The sequence below is a fragment of the Epinephelus fuscoguttatus genome, linkage group LG1 (genome assembly GCF_011397635.1).
Source record: "Epinephelus fuscoguttatus linkage group LG1, E.fuscoguttatus.final_Chr_v1".
In the NCBI taxonomy this organism is placed as follows: domain Eukaryota; kingdom Metazoa; phylum Chordata; class Actinopteri; order Perciformes; family Serranidae; genus Epinephelus; species Epinephelus fuscoguttatus.
The window spans coordinates 41,011,091-41,038,640 of NC_064752.1; the positions used below are offsets into that span (position 1 = coordinate 41,011,091).

At 40.0% G+C, this 27,550-nt stretch overlaps 3 protein-coding genes and 1 long non-coding RNA gene across 8 annotated transcripts in view; 3 read left to right on the forward strand and 1 right to left on the reverse strand.

Annotated features, from left to right (window-relative positions):
* The window catches only part of ift52 (intraflagellar transport 52 homolog (Chlamydomonas)), a 67,720-nt gene extending 50,849 nt beyond the window's left edge, over positions 1-16,871 (forward strand). Inside the window, exons 1-14 of one of the 4 annotated variants that reach the window (XM_049573199.1) lie at positions 10,829-11,094; positions 11,371-11,539; positions 11,664-11,751; positions 12,637-12,766; positions 12,887-12,962; positions 14,008-14,079; positions 14,181-14,307; positions 14,407-14,490; positions 14,613-14,681; positions 14,769-14,923; positions 15,017-15,104; positions 15,236-15,344; positions 15,450-15,595; positions 16,377-16,871. In XM_049573199.1, the coding sequence (XP_049429156.1) occupies positions 11,421-11,539; positions 11,664-11,751; positions 12,637-12,766; positions 12,887-12,962; positions 14,008-14,079; positions 14,181-14,307; positions 14,407-14,490; positions 14,613-14,681; positions 14,769-14,923; positions 15,017-15,104; positions 15,236-15,344; positions 15,450-15,595; positions 16,377-16,418 (1,305 nt within the window). In that variant the 5' untranslated portion in view covers positions 10,829-11,094; positions 11,371-11,420 and the 3' untranslated portion in view covers positions 16,419-16,871. Of the gene's footprint in view, positions 1-10,828; positions 11,095-11,370; positions 11,540-11,663; positions 11,752-12,636; positions 12,767-12,886; positions 12,963-14,007; positions 14,080-14,180; positions 14,308-14,406; positions 14,491-14,612; positions 14,682-14,768; positions 14,924-15,016; positions 15,105-15,235; positions 15,345-15,449; positions 15,596-16,376 lie in introns of those variants that run through there. The other 3 variants (XM_049573180.1, XM_049573189.1, XM_049573208.1) reach the window with 3 other exon arrangements.
* On the forward strand, positions 1,145-9,983 carry acot8 (acyl-CoA thioesterase 8). The gene is made up of 6 exons (XM_049573221.1): positions 1,145-1,349; positions 3,455-3,591; positions 6,352-6,577; positions 6,811-6,968; positions 7,369-7,560; positions 9,718-9,983. Exons 1-6 carry the CDS (start codon positions 1,150-1,152, stop codon positions 9,834-9,836), a joined length of 1,032 nt encoding a protein of 343 aa, XP_049429178.1. The 5' UTR covers positions 1,145-1,149; the 3' UTR covers positions 9,837-9,983.
* LOC125886932 (uncharacterized) lies at positions 16,655-17,222 on the reverse strand. The gene is made up of 2 exons (XR_007449109.1): positions 16,865-17,222; positions 16,655-16,738 (listed from the first exon to the last, which is right to left on the reverse strand). It is a non-coding gene; the product is annotated as an uncharacterized LOC125886932 (long non-coding RNA).
* A 1,212-nt stretch (positions 17,223-18,434) lies between these two features.
* Positions 18,435-27,265, forward strand: mybl2b (v-myb avian myeloblastosis viral oncogene homolog-like 2b). Of its 2 annotated transcripts, none has more exons than XM_049573110.1 (15): positions 18,435-18,688; positions 19,154-19,250; positions 19,360-19,431; positions 19,557-19,649; positions 19,762-19,982; positions 20,091-20,223; positions 20,319-20,378; positions 20,537-20,749; positions 22,085-22,357; positions 22,445-22,587; positions 24,042-24,141; positions 24,238-24,348; positions 25,854-25,970; positions 26,064-26,195; positions 26,308-27,265. In XM_049573110.1, exons 1-15 carry the CDS (start codon positions 18,669-18,671, stop codon positions 26,434-26,436), a joined length of 1,914 nt encoding a protein of 637 aa, XP_049429067.1. In that variant the 5' UTR covers positions 18,435-18,668; the 3' UTR covers positions 26,437-27,265. The 2 variants fall into 2 exon arrangements, with proteins under 2 accessions (XP_049429067.1, XP_049429076.1); XM_049573119.1 differs by lacking the exon at positions 18,435-18,688 and adding an exon at positions 18,702-18,843.
* Positions 27,266-27,550: the final 285 nt, after the last annotated feature.

A 27,550-nucleotide genomic window follows, 5' to 3' on the forward strand; every position in this document is an offset into this window, starting at 1 on the left:
CTCTCTCTCTCTCTCTCTCTCTCTCTAAAGCAGAGAACAGGCCCTCCAACTACTCTCTATGGGCCCCTCCACCATATACTTATACCCCTGCATAGGGCCCAGAATATGGTGCTACACCTCTGGTCAGCATTTATCCTCTATCACCCTGCCATCCTCCCCATGAGATGTGACCCTGCAACATTTCAGTCTTTCTCCTTCATTACAGAAAGATAAAGCCTGGTGTCATGTGTCCCCCTCAATGTATATGGTGACTACGGCCCTGTCAGCATGTATAATTAGGCTACAGTTGTCTGGGTGCGCAAAGGTGAAGTGGCTGGTCTTGTCATACAAAGTTTGATAGAGTGACAACTGGACAATATGGAGATATTTGCATCTTGAAAGCCGGACTACAAATGTGGATAGACAGGGAGAAACACACGCAAGCCTAAGACGTGGTAAGATACGATATTCCTCACTATATGAAGTGACTGATAACAAGATCTGTATAATGGATTGCACTGAAATTCGTCAGGTTTTTATTTTGTCGACAATAATCTGTATTTATAGCGTGATGGGATGACAGCACAATGATGTGTGTGGTATCACATGAAAGCTCTGCTCCTGCGTTTTCATGTGATATGCGTGGCATTTCTGTGCGAGCCTGCATTCGCGAGTAATCCATCCAAGAGTAATGTGTGTGCAGAGCTGTATGAAGGCTCTGTTATACATCATTTTAGTGTAAATTTATCATTTTCTTTCGCGGAGAAAAACCATAGAGAAGAACAGGTGTGAATTTGGAGACACTATGCGTCGTTCTGGATGGACTCCTTGGCCTGCTGCTGCTGCTGCTGCTGCTGCATTTTCCCCAAAAAACGGGACAAATTGTGTCCCGGGAGAGATTTTTTTCCCCGGGACAGCTGATGAAAAAAGAGAACAATTCTGGGAAAAACGGGACTGGTGGCAACTCTAGGGTCTATTAGAAATGGATTAAATATTTCAGTGAAACTGGTTTAATAACCAGAATATAACTTCTTTAGAAAGATTCGTTTTTATTTGAATTATTACGTTTATGTGAAGTCATGATGTTACACACTCCGGTACAGTGGGTGGCGGCATGCTCCTTCAACGTTGGTTTGTAGCCCGACGCTAAAACTAAAGACAAAGAACAACATGGGCGAAAGAGTGGTGGGTGTTATCTGTGGCGCTCGCGACTCCACTAATAATTGTGATGATTCAGGGGGTACTGTGTCACCGAAACCACTTGAAGATGAGAGCTCGAAAAGTCCATCAAGTCAGCATACCCAGGACCTGAAGAGCGTCCTGGTCACCAGCGTTTTAAACCTGGAAAAGCTCGACGTAGACCTGTACAGGTAGCTGCATGGCTAAAGTTTATTACTGTCGTTGATTAATAGTGCGTTCAGAACTGTCAGAGGTTTTGTTATTATGGGTGTCCTGCTTGCAAATAGGTGAAGTCCCACAGAGTTAGCCAGAGTTAGCCAAAAGGCTACTTCTCAGCTGTTGTCCCTCGGCCCCACTGGCCATTAAAACAACAAATAACATAGGCCTACACAACATGTAAAGTTATTACCGTAGAAAGCAAAACATGAACAGCTGAACAGGATTTAAAAAAACCTCTGAGGAGCATTATGGCCTAAGGCAGCATCATGAAATGTAAGGCGTGTAAAAAGCAGGAAATAACTTTAAAGAACAAGTCTAATACGACAATCAACACAGCCAATCAAAATATGACATCATAACGTCAGGTCACGAGAGACACAACACAAAGAAGGCAATCAGCTTAAAGCTGTCAGTCTGATAGATATTGCCCTCCTTGAAACATCTTTGTTTCCTCATTCTCGTGACTTTTTAAATCTCTTGCCAACAGTTTTCTGAGGTGAATGTGGTAAATAGAGGATGTGCTCATGCATTGGGAATTTTGAGTGAACAAGCATTTTGAAATAAGCCTAAAATAAGAAGTGTTGCCATCCATCCCATATGACCTGAACACAGCATGAGTCCTTCAGGTGTTGCACATTTCTGTTGAACAGAGGCTTTTTACATATTGTTGATACAATGAAACAAGTGAGCTACAACTGTGTAGGTTCAGTTCATTTACTGAGTAAATAGAAATGAACGTGGCACTGAACTATTTAGACCTAATGCAGTGATACTGTATTATCCTACACATCATTTGATGAACATGTTGAAAATTTGATGTCACAAAAATTGTCCTCACGTTTTAAAATGCTGTCTGCAGGCTGATGAAAGATTTCAATGGGTGACTTTCCCTTAAAGTTTCTTTGAAACAGAACAGTAAAATGACGTAAATTTTATATGGCCATAGTGAGTGTCATTCAGAACAGGACTACACTTAAATTTTCAGCAAACCTATTAGGGAAATATTCATATATAAGATAGTGCTGCAGTGCATTTTAATGTTGGATATTTCTCTTTAATATTCTCCAAAATTGTACAGTAGAATAATTTCAGATTTTATATAGTTATAGTCAGGTTCACTGAATAATTTATTTAGTGTCCAATTTATTTATGACCTACAAAACTGTACATTGAAATGCTTTCAGACAACAAATGAAACACACAACATATCACAGAAAGCAGAACATGAACAGCTGAACAGGGTGAAAAACTCAGAGAAGCATTATGGCCTAAGGCAGCATCATGAAATGTAGGGCGTATAAAAAGCAGGAAATAACATTATAGAACAATTCTAAGAAGACAATCAACACAGCCAATCAAAATATGACACCATAACATCAGGTCACGAGAGACACAACACAAAGAAGACAATCATCTTAAAGCTGTCAGTCTGAAAGATAGTCTTCCTTGAAGCATCTTTGTTTCCTCATTCTCGTGACTTTTTAAATCTCTTGCCAGCTTCTTTATGAGATGAATGTGGTAAATGGAGGATGTGCTTGTGCATTATTTATGACCTCCAAAACTGTACATTAGAATACTTCCAAATTTGACATTAAAAGTCAAGGACATTTTGTGCAGAATTCTACTGGATTCCTGCAATTCAACAATGAAACAGTACAAGAAAACGCCACAGGTGGCCTTGCAGTCAGAGCACCTGTGGGCGTGTACCGTATTTGTGCAGGGTCTTAAAATGTCCCAGAATAATTTAAATTAGCTGCAACTCAACCAGGTACATTTTAATACAGCTGACATTTTAACACATCAGTGTTACAATGAAAAGGGCAGGTCTGAATAAATACCTCTTCATCTTTTTTATTTGTGAAATAGTTATGTAGTTTTAATGAAGCAAAGACAAGACCTCTCTGGCACAGTGTCATTATTCACTTCACAGTGGCAGGATCTGTGGTTGCTGTATTTGAATCCAATAAATTTGGGTAAAGTCATACTCACAGCACAGCATTGATCACCCTTACTGTCAAAGCATCATCTTGTTGGACTGCTTTACATGCAATTAAATTGCTTTGCTATTTTTCCCCAGAGGGACGCACCACTGGGTGCCCCGCACCCAGCGTTTGTTTGGGGGTCAAATAGTTGGCCAGGCCCTCGTTGCTGCTGCCAAATCAGTCGGAGATCATTTCTATGCTCATTCTCTCCACTGCTACTTTGTACGAACAGGTAAGATTTAGCATCATTTTAAAAGAAAAAAATAATAAATAAATAATAATAATAAAAAAATAAAAGTGCTGGCCAACAATGGTGCAAACCAAATGTTGAAAAGCAGGCTCATAGTTGATGCAAATGATCTTTGATAGAATGAATGAACCTACAGAAGACTATAACAGCTGTTACAGGCTTAAAGTTTGTTTATTCATGGGATAAACCCCTTGAGTTGTCACAACTCGTTTTCGAGGGGGTCCCACACACATCATTTAAACAATACAACAGAATAAGAGACAATACAATACAATACAATAAAATACAAACAATGCAATAGAAAATAATATAACAAGACAGGACAAACAAACAGAAGTCATTCAAACAAGTTGTAACCACAGTTTGGACAGATGTTCAATAAGGTATGACAGATTCAATGAAAGCATGAACAAGTTGTTTCCAAATAGAAAGACAGGGCTTGTTTAAAACAGCTTAGGGGTGAAGAAGATCTAATACCCACAGGGAAGTGATTCGAATCATTTGGAGCTTTAAACATAAATGCTTTTCTACCAATTGATTTACTAGTACGTGGAACAGAAAAATAAGGTTGAGTGGAGTGTCTGGTTTGATAATTGGAGGTAAGTTGGACAAAATATTGTTTAAGATAAGGGGGGTAGTTAAAGCAAATATGTTTAAATATAAATTGCAGCCAGTGAATCTGTATATGTAAAGATGGAAATTGAAGAGTGTGGTACATTGAACAATGATGAGTATGATAGGGACATTCAAGTATAAATCTACAGATTCTATTATACACATTTAAAAGGGGAGCTAGCACACATTTAGATGCAGAAATATACACGACATCACAGTAATCTAATATTGGAAGAATAAGTCACTACGAGTAAAGCAGTTTCTGGACCTATGTAGTATATTAATTCAACAATTAACCTTACGTACAGTATGATCAATGTGCGTTTTAAATGATAAGGTGGGATCTAGCCATACACCAAGATATTTGATTTTATCAACCTTCTGCAGAGGAGTACCGTCTTTAAAAGATATATCACAAGGGCCTGCAGTGGATTTCAATTTGGAATTTGTGCCAAAGATCATGGTGAAAGATTTGTTCTTGTTAAGAAGTAGTTTGTTGTGCAAGAGCCAATCTTCAAGAATATTGAAGTCAGATTGAAGGGTGGCTTGAACTTCAGATAAGTCAGATTTCGATGTGTAAATGTCATCTGTATACAGTTGCGCACAGGAGTCAATGAGAATGGATTGTAAATCATTAATGTATAAAGAAAAAAGAAGGGGTCCCAAGGTTGATCCTTGGGGCACACCCCTTTCCTGAACCAACAAGTTGGAGCATTTACCATCTAGGACAACACATTGTTTCCTGTTGTGGAGATAGGAGTTAAACCACAAAATTGCATTACTAGAGAGACCTATGTTATGAAGCTTATCTAATAACAAGTAACGGTAAACAAAATTAAATGCTTTGGTTAAATCAATGAATATTGCACCAGTAACTTCACCTATACCTGCAGCAGTAAAAATATCATTCATTATTTTCAACAAGGCAGTAGTTGTTGAGCAATTGGATCTAAAGCCAGACTGAGAAGGTGATAGAATATTATTAGTCTTGAGGTATTGTGACAGTTGATAATAGACCAGTTTTTCAAAAAATTTAGCAATTGAACAAGTAATAGATATAGGTGTATAATTATTACAGTCAAGAACATCTCCTGCTTTATGGAGTGGAGTGATTCGTGCAGATTTCCAAATGATAGGTAATTCACTTGTTAAAAGTGAGAGATTAAATAAATCTGCAGGAGGATACATAAGAACATTGGCAGCTAGTTTAATCTATCTATTTTCTAGACCGTGAAGTCCAGCACTACTGTTTCCATTGGATTCCATAATGGCACTCAGTACTTCAGTTGGCATGATTTTTCTGAATGAGAAAGAAGAGCTGCAAGAAGGTGGAGTGTTACCACACAAGTCACTGGTATATGAAACACGAAGGAGAGTAAAACAGACAGAAGAAAAATGCTGATTTAGTGCTTGAGCAACAGAAAGAGTAAAATTGTATCATCAACTCTTATTTGAGTAATAGTATGCTTTTCTTTGGTGTTTGAAATAGATTTAATTTTCTGCCAAAATTGTTTTGGATTTTTGAAATCAGAGTTCAAACAATCATTATAATAATTAGACTTGGCATTACGGGTTTTGACTTTACTCTGGTTTCTAAGTTGCTTATACACTTCCCAGTCAGCATTGTTTCTTGTCCTACGGTAAGTTGACCATGCTTTATCCCTCTGCCTAAAGAGACTAATAAGTTCAGGGGTGATCCAGGGTAGATGTTCACCCTGACCTTAACCATTTACCATGGAGCATGTCTGTCAAGCACTTCATTATACTCTGTGTTTAAAAAAGTCCCATGCATCATGTACATTAGGTATGAATTGAAATCGGTCCGTTTATATTAATCAGATCATTACGAAATAAATCAGAATCCATTTTCTTGGTGGTGATTTGGGGAGTTTAATTTTCCATACACAATAAATGATTGAATGATCACTGTTACAGTTACAGTGACCCATGTGCTTCACCTTACAGTTAGTTTATCAGTGTTTGTGAACATCAAGGCCTCTATCACAGATTCTAACTCATCTTCTGACTGCAGTCCTGTCACAATCAATGGAATGACCTGGTAAATTAGCCACAGTCAGTCCCTGACAGGTATTGTGTCCTCACAGCTGTCTGTTGGGTGTTTTTTAGGGGATCCAAAGGTTCCAGTGCTGTACCAGGTGGACCGCACAAGAGATGGTCGCAGTTTTACAGTACGCTCTGTGAAAGCCATCCAGCACGGGCACCCGATATTTATCTGCCAAGCGTCCTTCCAACTGCTGCAGCCAAGTCCCCTGCAGCACCAGTTCACCATGCCACAGGTCCCGCAGCCTGAAGACCTCCTCACTGTAGAGGAGCTTATTCATCTTTATCTCAGGTAAAGCTGCCAAGACTAATTGATAATGAATTAGTCTGTCGACATGACATTAATTGAACTATTTTCTATTATCGAACAATCTTTGTCGTCATTTTTCAAGTGAAAATTCCAAATGTTTTCTGGTTAAAGCTTCTCAAATGTGATGAGTTGCTGCTTTTCTTTATCATAGTTTTATAAACTGAATATTTGAAGTTTAGCCCTGTTGGTCTGTATTTCTTTCTGATGTTTGACAGTAAACCAGACCTGGCGGATAAATCAAGACAAGGCCTTAACAAACTGCTGGCTAATGAGGTCCCCATTGAGATAAAGCCAGTCAACCCACCACATTTTTACAGACATGCTGCAAGTGAGCCGAAGAAGCTGTTCTGGGTGCGAGCACGAGGATATATTGGTAAAATGCATTTAATGCACATTTGCTTTGCATTGCATTATATTACAAATATTAAATCGTCTCCATACTGCACTGTGTAATGGGAGGGTATTCTCAGAAATGAATAGCATGGTTCCTAAACATTGCGTTATATTTGCCCAATTCTTGAGTTTAAATGAAACAGTAAGCTGAGAGTCATCTGTGATACTGAATGACTGCAGCAGCCAAAGTAGGGATACAACACAATTACATATAATCAAGATATAGAAATAGGGCAGATTGTGAGGGTAGTAGCAAATAATTTCAATGCTATGCAAATAATAAAATAATCCCAAATATATGCAATATGAAAATAAATATACCATGTAAAATACAATCCAAACAATGTTTGTTGATGCATTTTATTTGTGTGTTTATGCAGGTGAAGGCAACATGAAGCTGCATTGCTGCGTTGCTGCTTATGTATCAGACTTTGCATTCCTGGGCACGGCGCTGCTGCCTTATCCCAACTACAGGGCGCACTTCTCAGCCTCCCTGGACCATGCCATGTGGTTCCACAACACTTTCCGCAGTGATGAGTGGATGCTGTATGAGTGTGAGAGCCCATGGGCAGGTCAGGTTGTTGTTCACTTTCTGTCTGCTGTACTTCATTTTGTTCTGTCTGTCTCAGCACCTCAATTTGACCTTTTCCACTGCAGGAACTTTAAGACCCATAACCTGATGCTTTGCATAACCTGAACCTGTAAGATCCCTTCAGATTTAGTTTCTGCTTTGTTTTTCCAGTGTGTTACAAACAAACCTGACTGTTTATAATTAATGTCATTGAAATGTGACACTGGAAACAGTTTATTTCCTGATTGGTTGGTGAGTGTGCCTTGGCAAGAAGTGCAGTTTAGCAACTGGAGAAAGTGTTGAACATAAATATTTTCTTTGCCATTTACAGGTAATGACTTCTCTCCCTGCAGTGAGGGGACTACAGTTAGAATATAAGCAGAACCTGTGACACCCTTAGTTATGGGTCATTCAGAGCTGAGTATGTGGGTTGCGCCCATGAAAAATTTGTTGACTCTTGTTTGGTGTTGTTTGGTGGATTGGATGATTGAGGTGTGAAGAAACAAGACATATTGGCTTTTTAACAATGTATTCATTTAACAAACAGGAGCCTCAGTAGCTTGTGGAAGAACCATACACAGCCACAACAGCCGGGCACCACCTCATGCTGGTCACCAGCCTGGTCACACACTGCTGTGGGATGGCATCCCAACGTAGTTGTGTTGGTCACTGGCACAAGCAGTACGCCCAAGCTGGTCCCACAAGTGTTCAATGAAGTTGAGGTCAGGACTGCTGGCAGGCCATTCCATCCTCTCCACTCCCAAATTCTGGAGGTAGTCTCTGATAAACCCCGCTCTGTGGGGGCAAGCATTGTCATCTTGGAGGAGTTGGGTCCCAGACTGTGGAGATATGGGATTGCCACTCCTTGCAGAATTTCATCTCAATATCTCTCTGCATTGAGATTGCTTCCAATGATGACAAGCCTCATTTTTCCAGTGAGGGAGATGCCGCCCCACACCATCACACTGCCTCCACTAAAAGATGTTTCTCTATTGGTGCAGCATTCAGCAAAGTGTTATCTGCGTTTTCTCCACACTTTGACCCAACAATAGAACTGTCATAGGCAGAATCTGGACTCATCGTTGAACATAACGTTCTTCCACATGTTCAGGTTCCAGTGCACGTGTTGCCGACACCAGCTTAAACCTCAAATGGGCCTGACGGTGAAGGGCAGTCATGGCAGGCCTCCTGGCAGCCCTATGAGTCCGGAGATTAGCTGTGTGCAGTCTGTTCCGGATTGTCTGGATAGAGAGCCGTCGGCCACATCGTCCTGCAAACCTTGACTGCAAATCTGTAGAAGACTGCCTACTGTTCCTAAGTGCTGACAGGATGAGGAAACGGTCTCCTTGGGGTGCCGTCTTCTTGGGACGCCCACTCCATGGCCTGTCTCTGACATCCCCAGTTATATAGAACTTGGCCTTCACTTTGCAGATGGCACTAGGGCTCACTCCAAATAATGCCGCAACTTGGTTTTGCAGAACACCAGTTTCAATTTGCCCTATCGCACGGGTCCTATCCAGATCAGTCAAACATGGCATGCCGATTCTTGGAGCAGACACCAACTAAAAACGTTTACAACATGTTTCTCTTCCATAGTGTCAGCTGAGTGCAGACTGTCATCTCTATTGAGCTCTGCCCTCCTGTGCCTTTCTTTTGTTCAGTTCTCACAAACTTCTTCGTGACTGATTCATGTGACTTTTGTTTTTGCTCAGTAATGGATGTGACTTGAAATATAGCTGAGGATGATACTTGTGTTAAAAAGTATTTAAGTAAAAGTAAAATTACAGGTTTCTTAAAATATTCCAAAAAGTACAAGTACTCCCAAAAAACAACTATGTTACAATAACAGGAGTAAATGAAATTCATTACTTCCTCATCTGGGGCATATTCACAACGCTTCCTAGTACAAAGAGTTCCCAGTGACAACATTTTAAAATAAATTCTTATAATTATGATGTTTTGTAAAATGTTCCCCTTACAGTTAAGACTAAATTGATCTCTGTACGTTTCTGTATATATTATGTATATTTTGTATGCTACTGTTGTAGCTTAATGCTTACTGTTCATTTCAGCTGTGCTTATTAAAAGCCTGGACACCGATGACACTTACCTGCATTCTGCCTTGGGCCTAACATGTGGTTTGTGTTGTGTCCAACAGGGGGCAGCAGGGGACTCGTTCAGGGCCGACTGTGGAGGAGAGACGGGGTGCTGGCTGCCTCGTGTTCCCAGGAGGGTGTCCTGAGGGTGAAACCAGTCACAGAGCCCAGCAAACTATAAGCACATCCATGAGATTTCTTTCAGTTTTAATTATTTGTAACTGTAATCACAGAAATATTGTTAAGTTTTATACATAAAATGATTAATATAATGATAATGAATTATTTATTGTTTTATTAAACATGTTTTTTTTTCAGCCAATAAAGACTAAAAGGTTATAATGAATGAATGTTTGTCATTTATTAGATGAGACGTGTTTATAACTTTATCACACTTGTGCAAAATGTATTCCATTACTTTGAATATTCATTGATGGTCAAAATTCAACAATGTCAAGACCCAATTCTGCTGCAAGGAGTTAACTGTAAGTTTTAAAGTGTGACAGTTCTGACAGGTCACATATTACTATGAGAAGTATAAAGTATGGCCATTTGTTTGATGACACTTTTGGAAAGGCATTACACATATATGGTCAATATTTACGTTATTAATAGGCTAATAATGGAAAAACTGCTTGCCACTGGGCTTGGTTGTGAAAAGAGGTAACCAAAAAATTGAACAGTCCAAAAGTTCCACAAAGTAGAAACTTAAGATGGCACAACATTTGTATACCTGTCCAGCAAATGCAACTACCAGCAGCTGTCCCATGGGTTTAAGTAAAGATCTGCCTGTTGAAGAGAACACAGCAGGTGACTGGAATGTAGAGCAGGACAGTGAAGGAAAGCAACAGCCTGATTCACCAGTGTACAGTGGAAAATGTAAATTATTGTGGAGAAGGACAGTCAAGAAAATGTACAACCTGACCCTGTAATGGAAAATGAAATAGATACAATCACTGTAGAGCCAGACATCAGTGAATGTACAGCATGATCCTCCAGGAATGACTTTAAAAAGGGAAATGATTGTGGAACAAGACATAACTTCGTCCACCTGCAATAGCTGACAATTTCCACAAGGTGGCAGGCTTGATAAGAGCATAATCAGAGTCTGAATAAATAAGCATACGGAACTTATTGTATAATACAGCTACATTTGACACGGCTAACAAAACGTGACACAAAGATGATCATTAGATACACACTGTAAGCTTTGTGTCAGTATGTATTTTTCTACCCACCCTCTTGCTGCCTGCTGCACTACTTGGTTGTTATGTGGTTAGCGCCCTTGGTTACCACTTTTTTCCCATCATGCATCACTGCTAGAAGAGCTGTAAGGTAACTCGGGCAACGCTTTTTCATTAACTCTCTTTTACTGTATGGATTGGAAAAAACTCGTTCGTGGCAAACGGTGAACGCTAATTTAAGGTAATGGACGCCAGGTAACGCTTAACTTAGCTATTAACTAACGTTACACGGCAAACGTAACGTAACGAATAACTAAGTAGCTATGTTAGCTATGTTTGCTAACGGTATGTTAGCCTTATGTTTACCCGTTACGTTACTCCAGTATTCACGTGAATGTCACTTAAAGCTCACAGAACAACTCAGTTCATATTAAGCTAAGATAGTAGCGTTTATAATGTAACCTGGCGTTGTTCATGACAGTTCGTAGCGAATGAAATGGGATCTAACTTGGTGGTACAACCTGTTTCCAGGTGTATGGATGCACATAAGAGCCAAGTTTGATGAGTGAATCCGATAAAGAATGGAGAGGGAACAGCACAACATTGTCGTCTTCAATTTGTCGAAAAGAGAGCTGTTTACCACGAACAATGGATACAAGTCCATGCACAAAAGACTACGACCTCAATGGAAAATCCAAAGGTAAGTGTTTGTGATATAACACCAATTATTTCTGCGAACAGTGGCTACTTGCTTTGTGTTGGCTGGCACAGCAGTTGACTTAGTCTCTAAGTAATTCCTGCAAAGTAAATGCTGTCTCCCCCAGCATGAAGGAAGAGCTGTCTTTGGAGAAGCTGAAGGGTGTCAAGTTGTGGATAACTGCCGGCCCAAGGGAGAAGTTCACGGCATCAGAGGTGATGTATGAAAAGAAGAAAAAAGCTTGCATTTTTTTTTTTAAGTAAAAAAAAAAAAAAAAAATAGCATAATAAATAGCATAGCATATTGTACATTTCCATGTAGTAGCTGTTGGCGTTGGAGATGGTAGAAGTGGGCAGGGTTGGAGAAGCCACTTTGAAAGTTTAGCCTTGCAAGCTGCCAGTTAATTTATACTGGAAGAAGCTGAACAAAAAATTACAACAAAATATGATACAAAAAGGTCACATGCCAGCATTCAATGTAACTCAGCTGAGTTTATTACAAAACATGTCTACTTGTTCACAGGTCATATGTGAACCAAAATAATAATATACCCCACTATTCATGGGAAAATGCAAGGAATTCCAGGTTTGTTTTTGTGTACAGTGTCCATCAGTCAGACACCAGCCTTCCAAAAACTAGAATTCAGCAGGATTACTCAGTTAAGTAACTTTTAAAATAGCATGCAGCAACCTCTCTGAACAATTGTTAATAAAGAGCAATAATCCATGCTTAAGACTAATATATTCAAGTTTAGTTTTACAAATTCTGCTTGACAAATGTGTCGCAGGGGCGTGCTCTCACAGCTGCCAGGATGAAAGACAAGGTTGGTCATAGAAGGTTCAATTACAGTAGAGAATCATTGGTAAAAGAAACATTTTTAAGATAATTCCTTTCTTTTTATATTAGTTAACAACAGAAAAATGTCAAAAAATAACATAAAGTAAAAAAGTCATTCTACTACTTGAATCACTATGCACACATGACTGTAGTTTAATTACCAGCAAGCTACTGCAGTAACTAGTAACTTTTAAAGTGCTGCTTTTAAAATGTGCAGTCAGGATTTCACATGTCTATTTTTACATTGTCCCATTTTATTATAGCTTGAAGTACTGAAGCACTACCTGGACGGAGGAGGAAATGTCCTGGTCATGCTCGGTGAAGGAGGAGAAATGAGATATGACACTAATATCAACTTTCTTCTGGAGGAGTTTGGAATAATGGTCAACAATGGTGAATATTTATATCTGTTGAAAAAGACAGTTGACATTACCTGTGCAGTAACAGGTATTTTTGTTATGTTTGTATTAACTTCTCTGGTGCCGTTTTTTTTTCTCCCTATCACTGCCGCAGATGCTGTTGTGAGGAATGTGTATTACAAATACTTCCATCCTAAGGAGGCACTTGTGTCCAATGGTGTATTGAACAGGTTTGCCCTCAAGGCATATATTTTTATCACGCACACCACATTTATACTGTATATTGCAATACAGTTGTCCCACAGTGTTTGTAGCCTGTATATATGTATTTAAAGGAGCAGTATGTAGGAGTTAGTGGTGTCGAGCGGTGAGGACTGCAGATTGCAACCAGCTGAAACTTCTCCCATGTGCCAAGGGTGAACTCCTTGTTATGATTCCTTCAGTGTTCAGGAGGTTTTACAGGGAGCCAAATTATCCACTGAAGGCTCCAAAACTAACACATTAGGTGATTTAAACCTGTAAAAACACTGATTAAAGCAGTTTTACATTATGGTTCTCCTCCTCTGTTTGGCTCGTCGGCCATTCCCCAGCACCTGCTAATGTGTTCTCACCTCTTTTCTCTGATAACTTCAGATCCAGACGCTCAGGAGGTTTTTACCAGGAGCCAAATTATCTGCAGTGGTCCTTTCCTTTACAAAACGAACACACCCTGTGATTTAAACTGCTAAAAACTCTGAATAAAGCAGTTTAACAGTAAAAATTTGTGTATTTCTGACACCGTTCAGCTTGTCATGGAAGGGCTGCTAACTACAGAAGCTGACGTGAACACAATATGGTTCTATCTAGAGCCAGTGTTTGGTTTGTCTGTTTTGGGCTACTGTAGAGACATGGCAGTGCAACATGTTGTTGACTCCATGGACGAGCAACTGCTCTCTATGTAAATATAAACGGCTCATTCTAAGGTAAAGAAAATATGACAATTTAAATTTTTTAGTTGATATACATAAAGTCCAAAAGTTTCCGTAGAACTGAATCAGTTACGTCCCAACCCATACTGAAATTGCCATGGCACAATGGCTGATGTTCCTGTGAGTAACTGGAAACCAATTATATGCTAAACATACTTATCACATTCCATTTCTGCCAGTGTATTCCTCTAAATCTTACACACTGCACCTTTAAATGTAGATGTAATTAATGTAATACTCTTAAATAGCACTGTTTGTACGCTGATATTCATCATAGTAACAACAATTTTGCCTTTTTCTTGTTTAGAGAGATAAGTCGGGCTGCTGGCAAAGTGGTCACAGGAATTATTGATGATGAAAATGTTGGAAACAATGCACAGTAAGGGATTTGTACTGATATTCTATTTATCTACATCAAGTACTACATTTAATGTTTTAGAGGGTTTCTGAACACAAGCTTTTCTGTCTTTATTTGTGTAGGGCACTCACATTTGTGTACCCATATGGAGCCACACTGAGTGTAATGAAGCCTGCTGTGGCTGTTCTTTCAACTGGCTCCGTCTGCTTCCCCCTCAACAGGCCAGTCCTGGCCTTCCATCAAGGAAAGGTCTGAGGCACAATGTAATTTTCATACACATTCCCAGACCGTATAACACTGGTGTACAGTTGTGAGTTGATGGTGACAGAAGTCTTGTGTCTTATAAAGGAGGCTGGCAAGCTGGTAGTGTTGGGTTCCTGCCACATGTTCAGTGATCAATACATAGACAAAGAGGAGAACAGTAAAATCATGGTGAGTGCAGCTACTTTTTTTGGTTAACATATCAGAAGGGTAGAAGAGTATTCTGCTCTTCTGGGGAATTTGTTATGCATCAATTTTTGTGCACCACAGCCTGTCATACTTTTTCATTGCAGGATGTCGTGCTTCAGTGGCTCATGGCTGATAATATTCAGCTGAATCAGATTGATGCAGAAGACCCAGAGGTGAGGAGATATACGTGACAGGAGATCGGCATCACAAATATGGTCTTTTAAGTTAGCCGACATCCATCTTGTCCTTTTGTCCCCTAGATCACAGATTACACCATGTTGCCAGACACAGGGTGCCTGTCGGAACAGCTCAGAGTGTGCTTACAAGAGGGTGATGAAAACCCCAGGGACTTCACCTCTTTATTTGACATGTCATTGTTCAATTTATCAACTGACACTTTACCCCAAGTCATCAGGTGAGAATGCAAAATATGCATGAGGAGGCTATCCATGTATCACTGCTGTTTCTTCTTCACAGCTAATTATTTTTCTGTAAATGTTTTCTGCAGCGCTTACAAGCAACTCAATGTCAAAGATGAACCACTTCAGTTGATCACACCACAGTTTGAGACACCTCTGCCTCAGCTCCAACCTGCTGTAAGTTCAGTCCTGCACTCCTGTCCCAGCCAGTTATCCCACACAATTCATTTCTGGAGTCATATACAAATGAAATTTTGCCCACGAGTTTAAACCCAGTGGTGTGTGTTCATCTCACTCTCATCTTTTAGGTCTTTCCACCAGCCTTAAGTGATCTGCCTCCTCCCATGCTGGACCTGTTCGATCTAGATGAGACATTCTCTTCTGAGAAAGTGCGCCTAGCACAGCTCACTAATAAATGTAAGTTCAGTACTCCATTTAACAAAGTCATTAACTGGTTAGGTTTAGGACTGATATTAAGTTCTAGTTTATCTGTCATTTAATTTGATTCCGCTCTGTTTACAGGTACAGACGATGATCTTGAATTCTACGTGCGTAAATGTGGTGAAATTCTGGGGGTGACTCCAAAGTTGGATAAAGATCAGAGGGATGCCAAGCACATCTTGGAGCACATTTTCTTTCAGGTTGTAGAGTTCAAGAAACTCAATCAGGTGAGAATGAATAAACTCTTAAAGCTGTAGTTTGTAACTTTTCATTTTTGCTGAAACTGTCAGGACACCCACACAGCATTACATGAGGCAGCATAAACAAATAATGTCCTTCCTCCTCCTAATCTCTAAGAATCCGCTATGACTCGCAGAAAACGAGCCGAGGGGTCTCTAGACTCTAGTCTTGCAGCTGTTGATCATGTTAATCCCTGCTCGAGAACTGTGGTCAAACTGTTAAAGGCTGCGCTGATCAAATCTGAATCAAGATTCTGTTATCACATTGCCTATTTCTCACCTCAGATGTTTCAGAAACATTTTAGTGTACTGTTTAAAATTAGTTTGTGACCTGGCTGCCATGTTGGAAACAGCTAAGCACCGCCCACTAGCCGCAGCAAACTCTCTACATCTAAAGAGTACACTAAAATAGGTTTCTGAAAACATTTACCATGAGAAATAAGCAATGCAGTAACAGAATCTTTATTCATATTTCATCAGCGCTGCCGAGGTTAACAGTTTGACTGGAATTCTCAAGCAGTGATTGACAGCTGTGCTAGAGAGACCTCTTGGCTCTGATTGGTTGTTTTCATCCAGGTATGGTAATGCCATCAGAAGCAATTAAGGGAGCAGAAGAATTAAATTTTTCCACGGGTCAAATGTTTCATGTACTACTGTGTGGACATAGTCAGTTTCAGGAAATAAGGTTGTTTTTATAAAAACATTACCCACATCTTTAGGAGAGATTCTGTTGAAGGCCTGGTCTGAAAACATGTTTTACCCCTTGTAGGAGCATGATGCTGACGCAGAAGCACCATTCACGCTGATGTGATTGGATTCAAGAAACATGTTAGCATTTTCATCTGTCTTTTCAATATACTGAAGCTAAGCAGATGTGAGTATATTCCTTCAGTAAAGGAGAATGTAAAAGGGACCATTACAGCTGTCGTGGAAGATGCAGTATCAGCATGGGTACTGTTTGTTTAACAAACTGTATATACAAGAGATGTGTTTTTATATCTTTCTAGAATTCATTTTGGAGAAGAAAATGTACAATACACTTAAGCAAATAGTCAGATACTTTTATTTAAATATTTAAGCAAACTTTGTTAAAAGCGTAGAGCTCTCTGCAGGAATCTTCACACATGCATCCTGAAAAAAAAAAAAACAAAAAAACAAAAACACAAAAAAAAAAAACCCCACAGATGTTAGAAATAAGGATTTGCAGATTTTGCCAGATAGTGCAGTTAATGAAAGAAAGAAAACCAGGCAGCTTACCTTCACATGTACATCCAGTGTTTAAAATCCACTTTCATTTTTTTAACGGATTCATCTGTGCAGACATAATCACGCACGGCTGAAAACCTTACACTTACACTTCCTTTCAAAACGCTGAATTTTCTCTATGTTAAGGTTGTGTTTCGAGGGACATTCTAGGCCATGTCAGGGAGAAACTTCTGCTGGTGAATGTTGTGTGGATTGGGGTTTTGGACTCCATGTTGACTCCAGAGCACTGGACTCCATGCAGGGTATGGAGCCATTTTCTGCTTTAATCAAAGACACATCCCACGACATCTGAGGGGCAGTGAGATCACTGTATGACTGGTCAAAACAAGCAGCCTTTTTTGGCTTTTGAAGAAGCATGTGAGGAGTGGAGGACTGTCTGTGTGAAGGCACAGCCAGGTGACAATTGTCAGTCTCTTGAGTGTTCAAGTTGTTCATTGGAAAGGCCTGAGAGGGAGAACTGGGGTCTGATGACAGGCACAGAGAAGCCAGGATAGACAGCCTGGAGTCAGATCCTTCAGCCATTGTGTCATTTGACACTCTTGACGTGGACAGCTGTTCCAGCGACAAAGCAGACAGCAAACTCTGTTCCCCGAAAAACTTCTTGTCGAGCTCTGACGGAGATGAGCACTCAAAGCTTTTCATATCTAGGAGGTAAAATGTTGGATCCCACTTAAAATTACATCATCTCATCTGACCTTAATGAATATATTTATCTTTAAAACCAGTTTTCTTACCTTGAATGACAAAAGCTTTCGCCATTGTGTCCTTGGGCCAGTGAGTATCAGCTGAGCTCCAGGTGGGTTTTAAACTGTTGAAGCTGCCTGTTAATTGACCCAGCTGGAGGTTGGCCAGGTCATCAATCTGGAGGAGGAGGGGGAACATACAGCTTGGTAGAAGTGCAGATGCATTTGTGATCACTTTTTGTTTTTCATATATATTTTATAATTAAATATGTGAATAAAATGTTATTTTAAAGATGTATTTTGTGTGTTTTAAATGTTTTTTTAATTATAAAGAAGAAATTGTCTTAAAATGACTATTTTTTTTTTTTTTTTACATTCCTGAGCACTTTTATGTGAATAAATAGGGCTCCAGATGAGAAAATGGACATTATCAATAAATGTGTTGATTACTTTCTCCAGTTAATTATTTAATTTGTCTATATGTGTGTGTTAAAATAATGAAAAGTGCCCATCAATTTCCCAGGCCCCAAGATGATAGTCGTAATTACAAAGTAACTGAAAATAGTTTTTATATAATTATATAATAAGTATTACAGTGACCTGTTTTTGTTTCTTGCTTTTAATTATTTTCCATTTTTCTCACAAAACATTTTTATATTAATTTTAAGGGGTCTATACGAGACGGTGTACAGATTATACTCGTCACTATATTGTAAATGTATATGTGGAGGTAATACAATTTATTCGTTTTTTATTTTATTTTATTTATTTATTTGACACAAGCGCTTTAAGATTTTATTTTGAAACTGTTTCCTATCTGGCCCGTGATCCAACGCGCACATCTAATGCGCATCTACGTCACCGCCCGGCCTCGAAGCTGGAGAAGGGCGCGAGATAGAAATCCGGGAGCGCGGACATCTAGGGGACTCCGCTCCAGCTGGTTTCAAGCTGCAACGTTACCATTCAACAACAGCGGCCACCACCACTGGCCTCCTCAGAAAGACAATAAACACGCGGAATACAAGGACATAATACCAAATATACACGCACATGACGAGCAGGGGCAGCAGTATATATCGCCGTCTGACCGTAAACAACAGAAACAGAGGGAAATGTCTTGGTGGCCGCGCGGGTAAGAAGTTGATCTTTGTATTGTATCAACGGTAGCGTTAGCAGCAAGGTTACTTATTTTATCATAGTCATGTTCAACATTACCTTTTTATATGACAGTATTAGTGGCATTCAGTTGGCTAAGTAAAGGGTCTGCTTTTTGACGTTGTATTACTTGTGAGTACTTCACGGACTCTGTGCCGCCCTTTTCCGTAGACTCACGATAAACAGGCTTCAGTTTGTATTTAACGGCAAACACTCTGTTAAATCACAGCAACCAAGCAAATCTAATACTGTAGTGATGTTATACTTTGCCAACAGTAGTGTATGCATATGAGCTAGCCGCCAAGTCTCTGTCAACCATATAAATAAACCTGATAGTCAAGTCTTCCTCGCCATACCGTAAGGGCGGGTCAGCAGCTAGTTTCTGCTTTCTCTGTCAGCTTTACTGTTGCACTGTTGCACATCACAGCTGTTTGTTTCTCAGTGAGGATGGGGAGGAGGCCATGCATCCAGACACCGATTCTGATGTGGCAGAGCAGAGAGACGGTGGGAAAGTGAAGGTGAAATGGACACAAGAGGAGGTGATTGTCTTGACTTGCCCCAGTTATTTGCATTTTGTCGCAGTGACTGCTGACCCTGTGGCTCTGTGGGACAGGGAACATAAACAAGCTGATTTGTTTATGTTTACAGGATGACAAGCTCAAGGCCCTGGTTCAAAAACTGGGACCAAATGATTGGAAATATATTGCCACCTACATACCAGTGAGTTTGATTATCCTTTTATGGTGCTGATATATAATAAGCTTCAAGGCCTCCTGGGCTAATTTGTAGCCACAGAAATCTCGTTCACTGTTTTATTCTTCTTCTGCTTGTTTTGTTTTGCTTAGAATCACACTGAGCACCAGTGCCAGCACCGCTGGTTTAAGATCTTGGATCCAGAGCTGGTTAAAGGCCCTTGGACCAAAGAGGAGGATGAGAAGGTAGGTGACTCAAAAGGTAGCGGTGCAGGGGTTTAACATTTGACAGGTGATAACACTGTGTCCAGTATGATAATTTGAAATGACTACTTACTGAGATGCATTCATTCCTCAGGTTATAGAGCTTGTTAATCTCTACGGCAACAAACAGTGGGCAATGGTAGCGAAGCATCTGAAGGGCAGACTGGGGAAGCAGTGTAGAGAGCGTTGGCACAACCACCTCAATCCAAATGTGAAAAAGTCATCATGGACAGCAGAGGAGGACCTCATCATCTACAAGGCTCACTGTCTGCTCGGAAACCGCTGGGCTGAGATCGCCAAGCTGCTCCCTGGAAGGTAATATTCTCCATCTACATAAGCTCAGAGGGTGGTTTTAACTGTTGGCATGGTTGTGCATGTGGAAATAAATCCTCTCGAAAGGACTTAGATTATATTTATTCACAGAACGGATAATGCAGTGAAGAATCACTGGAATTCAACCATCAAACGGAAATTAGAGATGGGCTTCTATGCTGGGGAGGTCTTCAGGCCAAATGAACTTGAAGAGCTGTTGGCCCGTGTTAATAAAGATGTGCAGGTGGGCTGTCCTTACATGATGCTGTTCTCTAGGATGGATAAAGTATTGAACTGTGCAAACAGTGTTTAAAAAAATATATTTTTTTGGTGACACAGATGCCCAGTTGCTCACAGGATGGTGCAGAAAAAGATCCAGAGCAGAAAACGCATCCCTCAGTAAGCAACCAGTCATATCCATTTGAAAAATATCACAGTGTAAATACAGGGTGGCCTTGAATAATCAAATCTCTGACGGTGGATGGAAAACACACTTGTATGTTACACAACGGTGATCATATTTTTAATGTCCGTATTCTTACCGTTATGATCACCAGTTGCAGGAGATGCCTGTCTCGGCCTCAGTTCAAGCCGGCCCCAGCAAGGCAGGGCCATCAAAGTCTTCGTCCTCTCCAAAGGACAGTCTAAGCCCCAAGACTGAAGCAGACACCTCAGGAGAAATGAGCGTTACCAACTGGGTGGTGGACAGCTCCGGCTTTCTCTCCCCTACTGGCCCAGCACTGAAGGAAGTACTGGACATGGTGGATGGGGTGAGTATCCCCCATAGTGTTGTAAAAAACATTATTGTTGTTAATGGAAAATTGCATTAAATGTCAACGTACACACTAGTAGAACAACATCAGCAACACAATCCCTTATGTCCAAACCAACAGTAAATTCAATTTCTACAAACGGCACTTTGTCAAACACAGTAGAAAGCGTCTGGGTCCAGCAACATTATAAGTGTTGGATTTGGGTCATTGAGCGACATATACTAGGTGGAACAGTAATCAAGATAGATGTTCCCTTCGTTTTAGGTGGATGCAACCCCCTTTTTTTTTTTGACTATGCTGACTTGTAGTAATGCTGACCATAACCCAAAGGACACAATGCTTGATTTAGTTGAATTGTTGTGCATTTGTACTGTTGTAAATGCTAGGCTCAGCCCAGGGGGGCAACTGCCTCTCCTCACCCTTCCCACCCCATGAGACTTGGTAGGTGAACGTGAATATTTACGACATCTTGTCCAGAGTGTTGGCACAGTCACCTGTGTGGTTTTTCTGCCCTCCTTCAGCCGCAGATACACCTGCAGCTTCTTCTCTCCTGCAGGGGGTTCTTTTATCTCTTTTTTTTTTGTTCCATCCTCACACAGTTTATCAGGATTGATTCATGTGACTTTTGTTTTCATTCAGTAAATGTTGCTTGCGTACTTCAGTAAAAGTAAAATTACAGATTTAAAGTACATAAAAAACAACTTTGTTACAGTAATGAGAGTAAAAGTAATTTGTTTCTTACTCTCTGCTAACTTAGAGAAGAAAAGTTGTCATCATGTTATGTCATGACATGTCATGTAGCCTTGTTATAGTTACCTTTTTAATTTAAAGAAAATTAAAAATGTATGCCCTCAATGTCATTTTTTTCCTGGCAGTATCAAAAATGGTATTGAATATCAATATTTTTCAAGATAATTGTATCAACGTTAGACCTTTAAGTGTCTTGACAGCACTTATCCTCAATAGCCAACAAACCACACTGCATAGCATGTCATTTAAACATGTGATTAATAGCTTATACTCCCATCTAGGCTGCTGCATTGCGACCTGTTTGTCTGTCAATGACAAATAGCATACAAAGTTGAGTTATATACAGATAAAATAGATTAGTGCTTCAGTTGTGCATTTTTATTATTGTATTTAGAAGAAAAAAGCCTCTTATGATGCAATAAGAAATTGTTTAATCTTTATGTTTTATGACCTGTTACCTTTCTTTACACCTCCATACTTTACCAAGCATAGAAAAAGATTTAAAAAGTGTAGCTAGTTGTAAAACTTCAGAGTGGCGACTAGATGTCCAGCTTACAAATAAAATGTCTCTTCTGTCATCAGGATCTTGATGGCTGGTGCAACCTAGCTGCCTTCGACCTGCCTGAGGACAGCCCGAGCCCAGAGCGCCACCAGTTTCGTTTGGAGGGCAGCGCCTTGCAGGAGTTAAGCAAAGGCCACAAGGGAGAGCTCATCCCTATCTCTCCTGGAGGGGTCACTCCGCCCTCCATACTGAACCGCCGGAGTCGGAGACGCATCGCCTTGTCTCCGGATGCCAATAATTCCATGACTCCCAAGAGCACTCCTGTCAAGATCTTGCCCTTTTCTCCATCGCAAGTACGTTATTTAATCCTGTATCACTGACACTGGTGCTGCTCGTAATGTCGCGTGAGATTGTCCAATAACTAACACGTGTTGTTCCAGTTCCTCAACATGTGGACCAAGCAGGATACTCATGACCTGGAGAACCCGTCTCTCACATCCACGCCAGTGTGCAGCCAGAAAGCCATTGTTACTACACCACTACAGCGTGACAAGACCCCCCTCACCAAGAAGGAAAATTCAGTGTAAGTGGTCTCTAACCAGCTGATTCCATTTTGGATCCAGATTCTGGAAAAATACCTGGATTCATTAAGTTTCAGCGCTAACAAACCTTGTGTCAAAACTCCTATCTCCCCTCGCTCTCACTCAAGAGTAACGAAAAACATAATGGTAAAAGGATTCTCTCTTTTTAGCAGATTAGATCAGCTGTAGCTTATTCAAAGTAATGGTTAAAATGAAACATTTGTTCTCTGGTTAATGTGCTCTCTGCAGCTGCTATCTGTGTTCAGACAAAGTTTGTGAGAGGAAAGACCCATCACTCTGTAGTACTAGTGCACTGAGTGTATTTGCAGCTTAGCTGGGACCAACACAGTGGTTCCCTCGTCCCTAAAGGAATGATCAACTGTCTCATGTCAGTTGAAGAATCTTCCAGTTAAACTTTGATTCATATCAACATTTGAATCTGATTTATTGTTCTGAATACTCTACAGTTGTTCATTGAATGTGTCATTAATTTATTAAACATTTTATATATTAAAGGGTAACTTCTGTATTTCCTGGACCCTATTTTCCCATATTTTTGTGTCTTAGTGACTAATGGGAACAATCATTTTTGAAATTGGTCCAATATTGAGAGAGGCTAAAACTGGCTGCAGTGTAATTCCTGCAAGCAACTGAGCAATGTCAATTTACATCCACTAACAGTGTTTTTGCCACTGACAGGTTCAGATTGTTATTTTAAGTGTCTGCCAACTTACGGAAAGGATCCTAACAGAGGTCGACCCTTTTGTTAAAGAGTAAGATAAGATCCTATTTATTCAACAGGAAACAGACACGAAATGGTCATTGCCAAACCTACCAGACTCCATTCAAATAAACAGCAAGCAATGATGTACAGAGCCAGCTTATTTATACATGTTCACAAATCCTTCGATTCATTACTGAGTGAATTAAGGGCTTGTTTCAACCAAACCAGACTCAGTGATTGTGGCAACAATGGAGAGACAAACCAGGGTGGCTTCTGTGAGTTTTATTTAACTTATTTCGATTTTAAATGAAGTGTGTTTTACAATGATAAAAATGACTTTATTTAAATGGGGTCTGGTGGGTTTCTGGTGGTTCAACGAAAAGGGTCTTACTCTTAAATTAAAAGGTCTACAGCTGTAGGGATCTTTTCCAATTTGTTGTCAGACACTTAAAATAACAATCTGAGCCTGTCAGTGGCAAAATGGGCACTTTCAGTGGACTTAATTGATGATGCTTAATTGCAATTACAATTACATTGCAGTCTGTTTTGTCACTACAGGCTGCAGTCCTCTTGCTCAACACTAGACCAGTTTCAAAAATGTTTTTCCTATCAGTCACTTAGACACAAAAACATGGGAAAATAAGGTCCAGGTGATAAAATACCAAACTAACCCCATGGGATACTCGTCTCATTTTAATTTGATTTTAAATCTCACATTTTGTTCTCATGTAGATTTGTTACACCCAACCACAAGTCTGACCTCTGTACGACCCCACGAACTCCAACACCGTTCAAAAATGCCATGGAGAAGTACGGGCCTCTGCAGCCTCTGGTGAGTATCTTTGATTATCAGCGAAAAGCAATCACTTCTTACTTGGTTTTTTATCAGAACTGCATTAACACCATTTCTTCCGCTGTGTCATCTCAGCCTCAGACTCCGAACCTTGAAGATGACATAAATGAGGTCATCTTAAGAGACTCTGGGATTGATCTGATCGTTGTACGTTCACCTCCGCCTGAGCAAAGACGCAAAACAATGGTAACCTAGTCAACTTTAATACCTAACTCCTATTTTGATCCTTTAACCCCTGTTAAAAATATACTGTAGCATTTATACATAGTAGTAAAAGATCATACAGAACCAGTATGTCACATACTCATTTATCTTACATATTTAAAGATGGATTGTTAGATCAAGATCAACATTTTTTCAAAAAAGACCACTAAAAAACCCTGAATATGACGTTAAATAACAAGTGTTAGTGTAACAACAGCTAACCCAGACATGAAGTCAGGGTGTAGCTCTCTATAATGGTGCATCCTAATGAATTAGTATACTCTAACTTTATTATCTTACACGCAAAGGGTAGGGTGTTAAACTAGAAATATAGATTGTCTGTAGAAGGTGAATCTTGACTGCTTGGCAACATTAAATACTTGCTGTTTCTCACCTTGGAGCTTTGCATTACAATGACAGTCTTCCACTAGCCCCATTTACACTGCCTCTTCAAGGCAGGATTATCAGAGTTATTCCACCTCACTGTTTCATACAAAAGGTACAGTTGCTGAATGGGGGGACAGAGGTGTCCCGTATCATCAGTGGCAGCGCCAAAACGATGTCTGAATAAACAGGACAGTCAGCAAGACAGGATCATGGGCAGGACGGGTGTGATGTTTTGACAAGGTGTTATGCATGCAGCTCACTGTGGGTGATTTAAAAAAGTAGCTCAACAGTCGAAAATGTCTGTAAATTGGGAAAACGATGAGGTCAAGAAGCTTCATACCCTCTGAGCATAGGACAAAATCAGCCGCTACATAACAGAGACTGTAAATGATTGCTATTGCCATGTTGTGCCATTGTTAGTGTTTATAAAGCGCTGCTGATGCATATGTTATATGTCACACTAGAGGCTCACATTGTTGTTACGTATCACACCCTTCATGCCTCTTTTGATTCTGTGATGCCGACATACTGCCTTCAGTCACTTACTGTAGTGGCATGAAGTTGCTGCTGTTTGGTTCTGTTTGAAAATGCAAAGGAGGTGTAAAGAAGGTTTGTAGCAGCCCTATAGCACTATCTGTGTGTAATAAGGGCTACTGTTGGTCAGCGGACAGCTGCACAGGAGCAACTGACCTGTTCAGAAGCTTTTGTCTGCAGGAATTGTGAATTATTGAAGGAATTATTGGCTTTCCATGCAACCGTGGTGATTGACTGAGTCATAGTGTGAAGCCAGTCTGTAGATGACTTGTCCTTGGTGTCTGAGGTTGTAAGTTCAAGCATGATGACGAATATGATAAAGAATAAAAATGCTAATGCCAACTGAAGCAATGTGCTGTGTGGATTAGAGACACATAGTTTCTAAGGTACTTTTAACTAAAGTTTTAAATTACAAGTTAATTATGGTCTGAGCAGTTTTGCTGACAGACCCTCCTGTCCTTCCTGCTCTACCTTTTTTCATCCTCATCCTATTCCTCCATCTTCTTCCTCCTCAAAATGCCGAGCCCTGTCTTATTGCAGCTATAATGTTGTTTTCCTGTTCCTAGCATCGGCCTCCGATGAAGAAAGTACGGAAGTCATTGGCCTTAGATGTCGCAGCCTGCCCGGTGACACCTACATCCAAACGCAAATCCATCAAAATTGAAGCCAAACACACCATCAAGGTAAAAAATAAAAGAAATAAAGACAAATGTGTTATTAGACGGTTCATATATCTGATGCATCCTAATTGTTTTGTCCTTATATTTTGGCCACAGGAAGAGCCGGTACTAGTTTCTCTCAGCTCCTCCTCATTCTGCAGTAAGCGGCATGAGAATATTTTGGATCAGGGCTTCCTTCTGGGACCTAGTGATAGTGCCATATTTCCCAGCACAGCGCCTCCAGTTCCAGTAAGTTCCACCTTTAACCTTTTGAAGGATTGAATATTCTCATGAATGGAAAAGTATTTTAACATAGCTTTTCTACTCTAACCTACTGTGATGTTTTTTGTTTACTCTTCAGATGTCAAAAGAGTGGGAGACAGTTGTTTGTGGACAGACTAAAGACCAGCTCATAATGACGGAGAAAGCAAGACGCTACCTGCGCTCACTAAAATCCCACGCTCCCAACCGTGCCCTGATTCTGTCCTGAGACATGTCTCATCTTTACACCATGTTACTTGTGCAGAACTTAATGTTGCTCTTTCCCCCCTGTAGTTTTTGCTGTTGTAATATGTGATGGAGAAAAGGAACATGTCGTGCAGGTTTAGTACGGTTTTTGAACAAGTCATTGCCAATTAAAACACTGACAATATGGTGCTTTTAGACTTAGTTTCATTCCAGTTGCCTTGTGCAAGGCTTGAGAAAGAAGTTCTGAATCACATGTCAGTATATTGTGACTTAAACATGAAAAGAACAATGAATGTAAAATTAAAATATCACGGCTTTATACTTTTGCTATCACTGAAAAGGCATGGTTTTACATTGCATAATGTGTCTGTAATTTAACATTTTTTAAAGTTGTGAGGAGTCCAAAGACTCAGGTTGCACCTCCATATCTTAAATTCTGATGTATAACTTGAATACGGAGTAAATTCATAGGTTGATCAGTCATGCATTTAGAGACAAGGGGTCCATGTTGAAAATGTAACATTGTGTTGTTGAAAGATCAGTTTAGCATGTGTCTAGATTTAAAAGTGAAGACCTCGGGGGGAATTAGATGTCTGCTGAAAAAGTGATAGTGACTGCAGCGCACATCAGTAATCCATCAAGGTGATTTATTGAGATCCAACCAAGTACTGAGAAGTGCTTTGGGAAGGTTTGTTACTGTATCCATGTAGTTGTGATGTCAGAGGCATGGGTGCTTTACCACCGTTGATGGCAAGAGTATTATGTGATTGTCACTGTTTGTAAATATGTAGTGTTGTATGTTTTTACTTCATCATACAGCATTTTGTTAAAAATTTAATAAAATACCAGTATGTCCAGTACACAGTTTTCTCTTGATAATATTGCAACAGCACGTGACAGCATACCTGGAATAATTCCTTGGGCACAGGGCAGACTCAGGGTTAGAGAGGTTGAGAATCAGTGGAGAAAATTAATGGATGGATCTATTCTATATTTTACACATGATACTGTTATTAAATTTGTTTGCCTTTCTAATTTCACTGATGAAGTGTATAAAGTGCTGACAGAGATAGTAGGTATTACTCTTTTTTTCTTTCTTTACAAAAAAAAAACATTAACGGCAATATTACAATTTG

Excerpts from the sequence above, each read along its gene's own strand:
- acot8 (XM_049573221.1), top strand. The coding sequence starts at position 1,150 with ATGGGCGAAAGAGTGGTGGGTGTTATCTGTGGCGCTCGCGACTCCACT. Across the intron at positions 3,592-6,351 it reads CTGCTACTTTGTACGAACAG|GGGATCCAAAGGTTCCAGTG; the intron begins GTAAGATTTAGC and ends GGTGTTTTTTAG. Across the intron at positions 7,561-9,717 it reads GTGTGAGAGCCCATGGGCAG|GGGGCAGCAGGGGACTCGTT; the intron begins GTCAGGTTGTTG and ends TGTGTCCAACAG.
- mybl2b (XM_049573110.1), top strand. The coding sequence starts at position 18,669 with ATGTCTTGGTGGCCGCGCGG. Across the intron at positions 18,689-19,153 it reads ATGTCTTGGTGGCCGCGCGG|TGAGGATGGGGAGGAGGCCA; the intron begins GTAAGAAGTTGA and ends TTTGTTTCTCAG. Across the intron at positions 19,650-19,761 it reads CCAAAGAGGAGGATGAGAAG|GTTATAGAGCTTGTTAATCT; the intron begins GTAGGTGACTCA and ends TTCATTCCTCAG.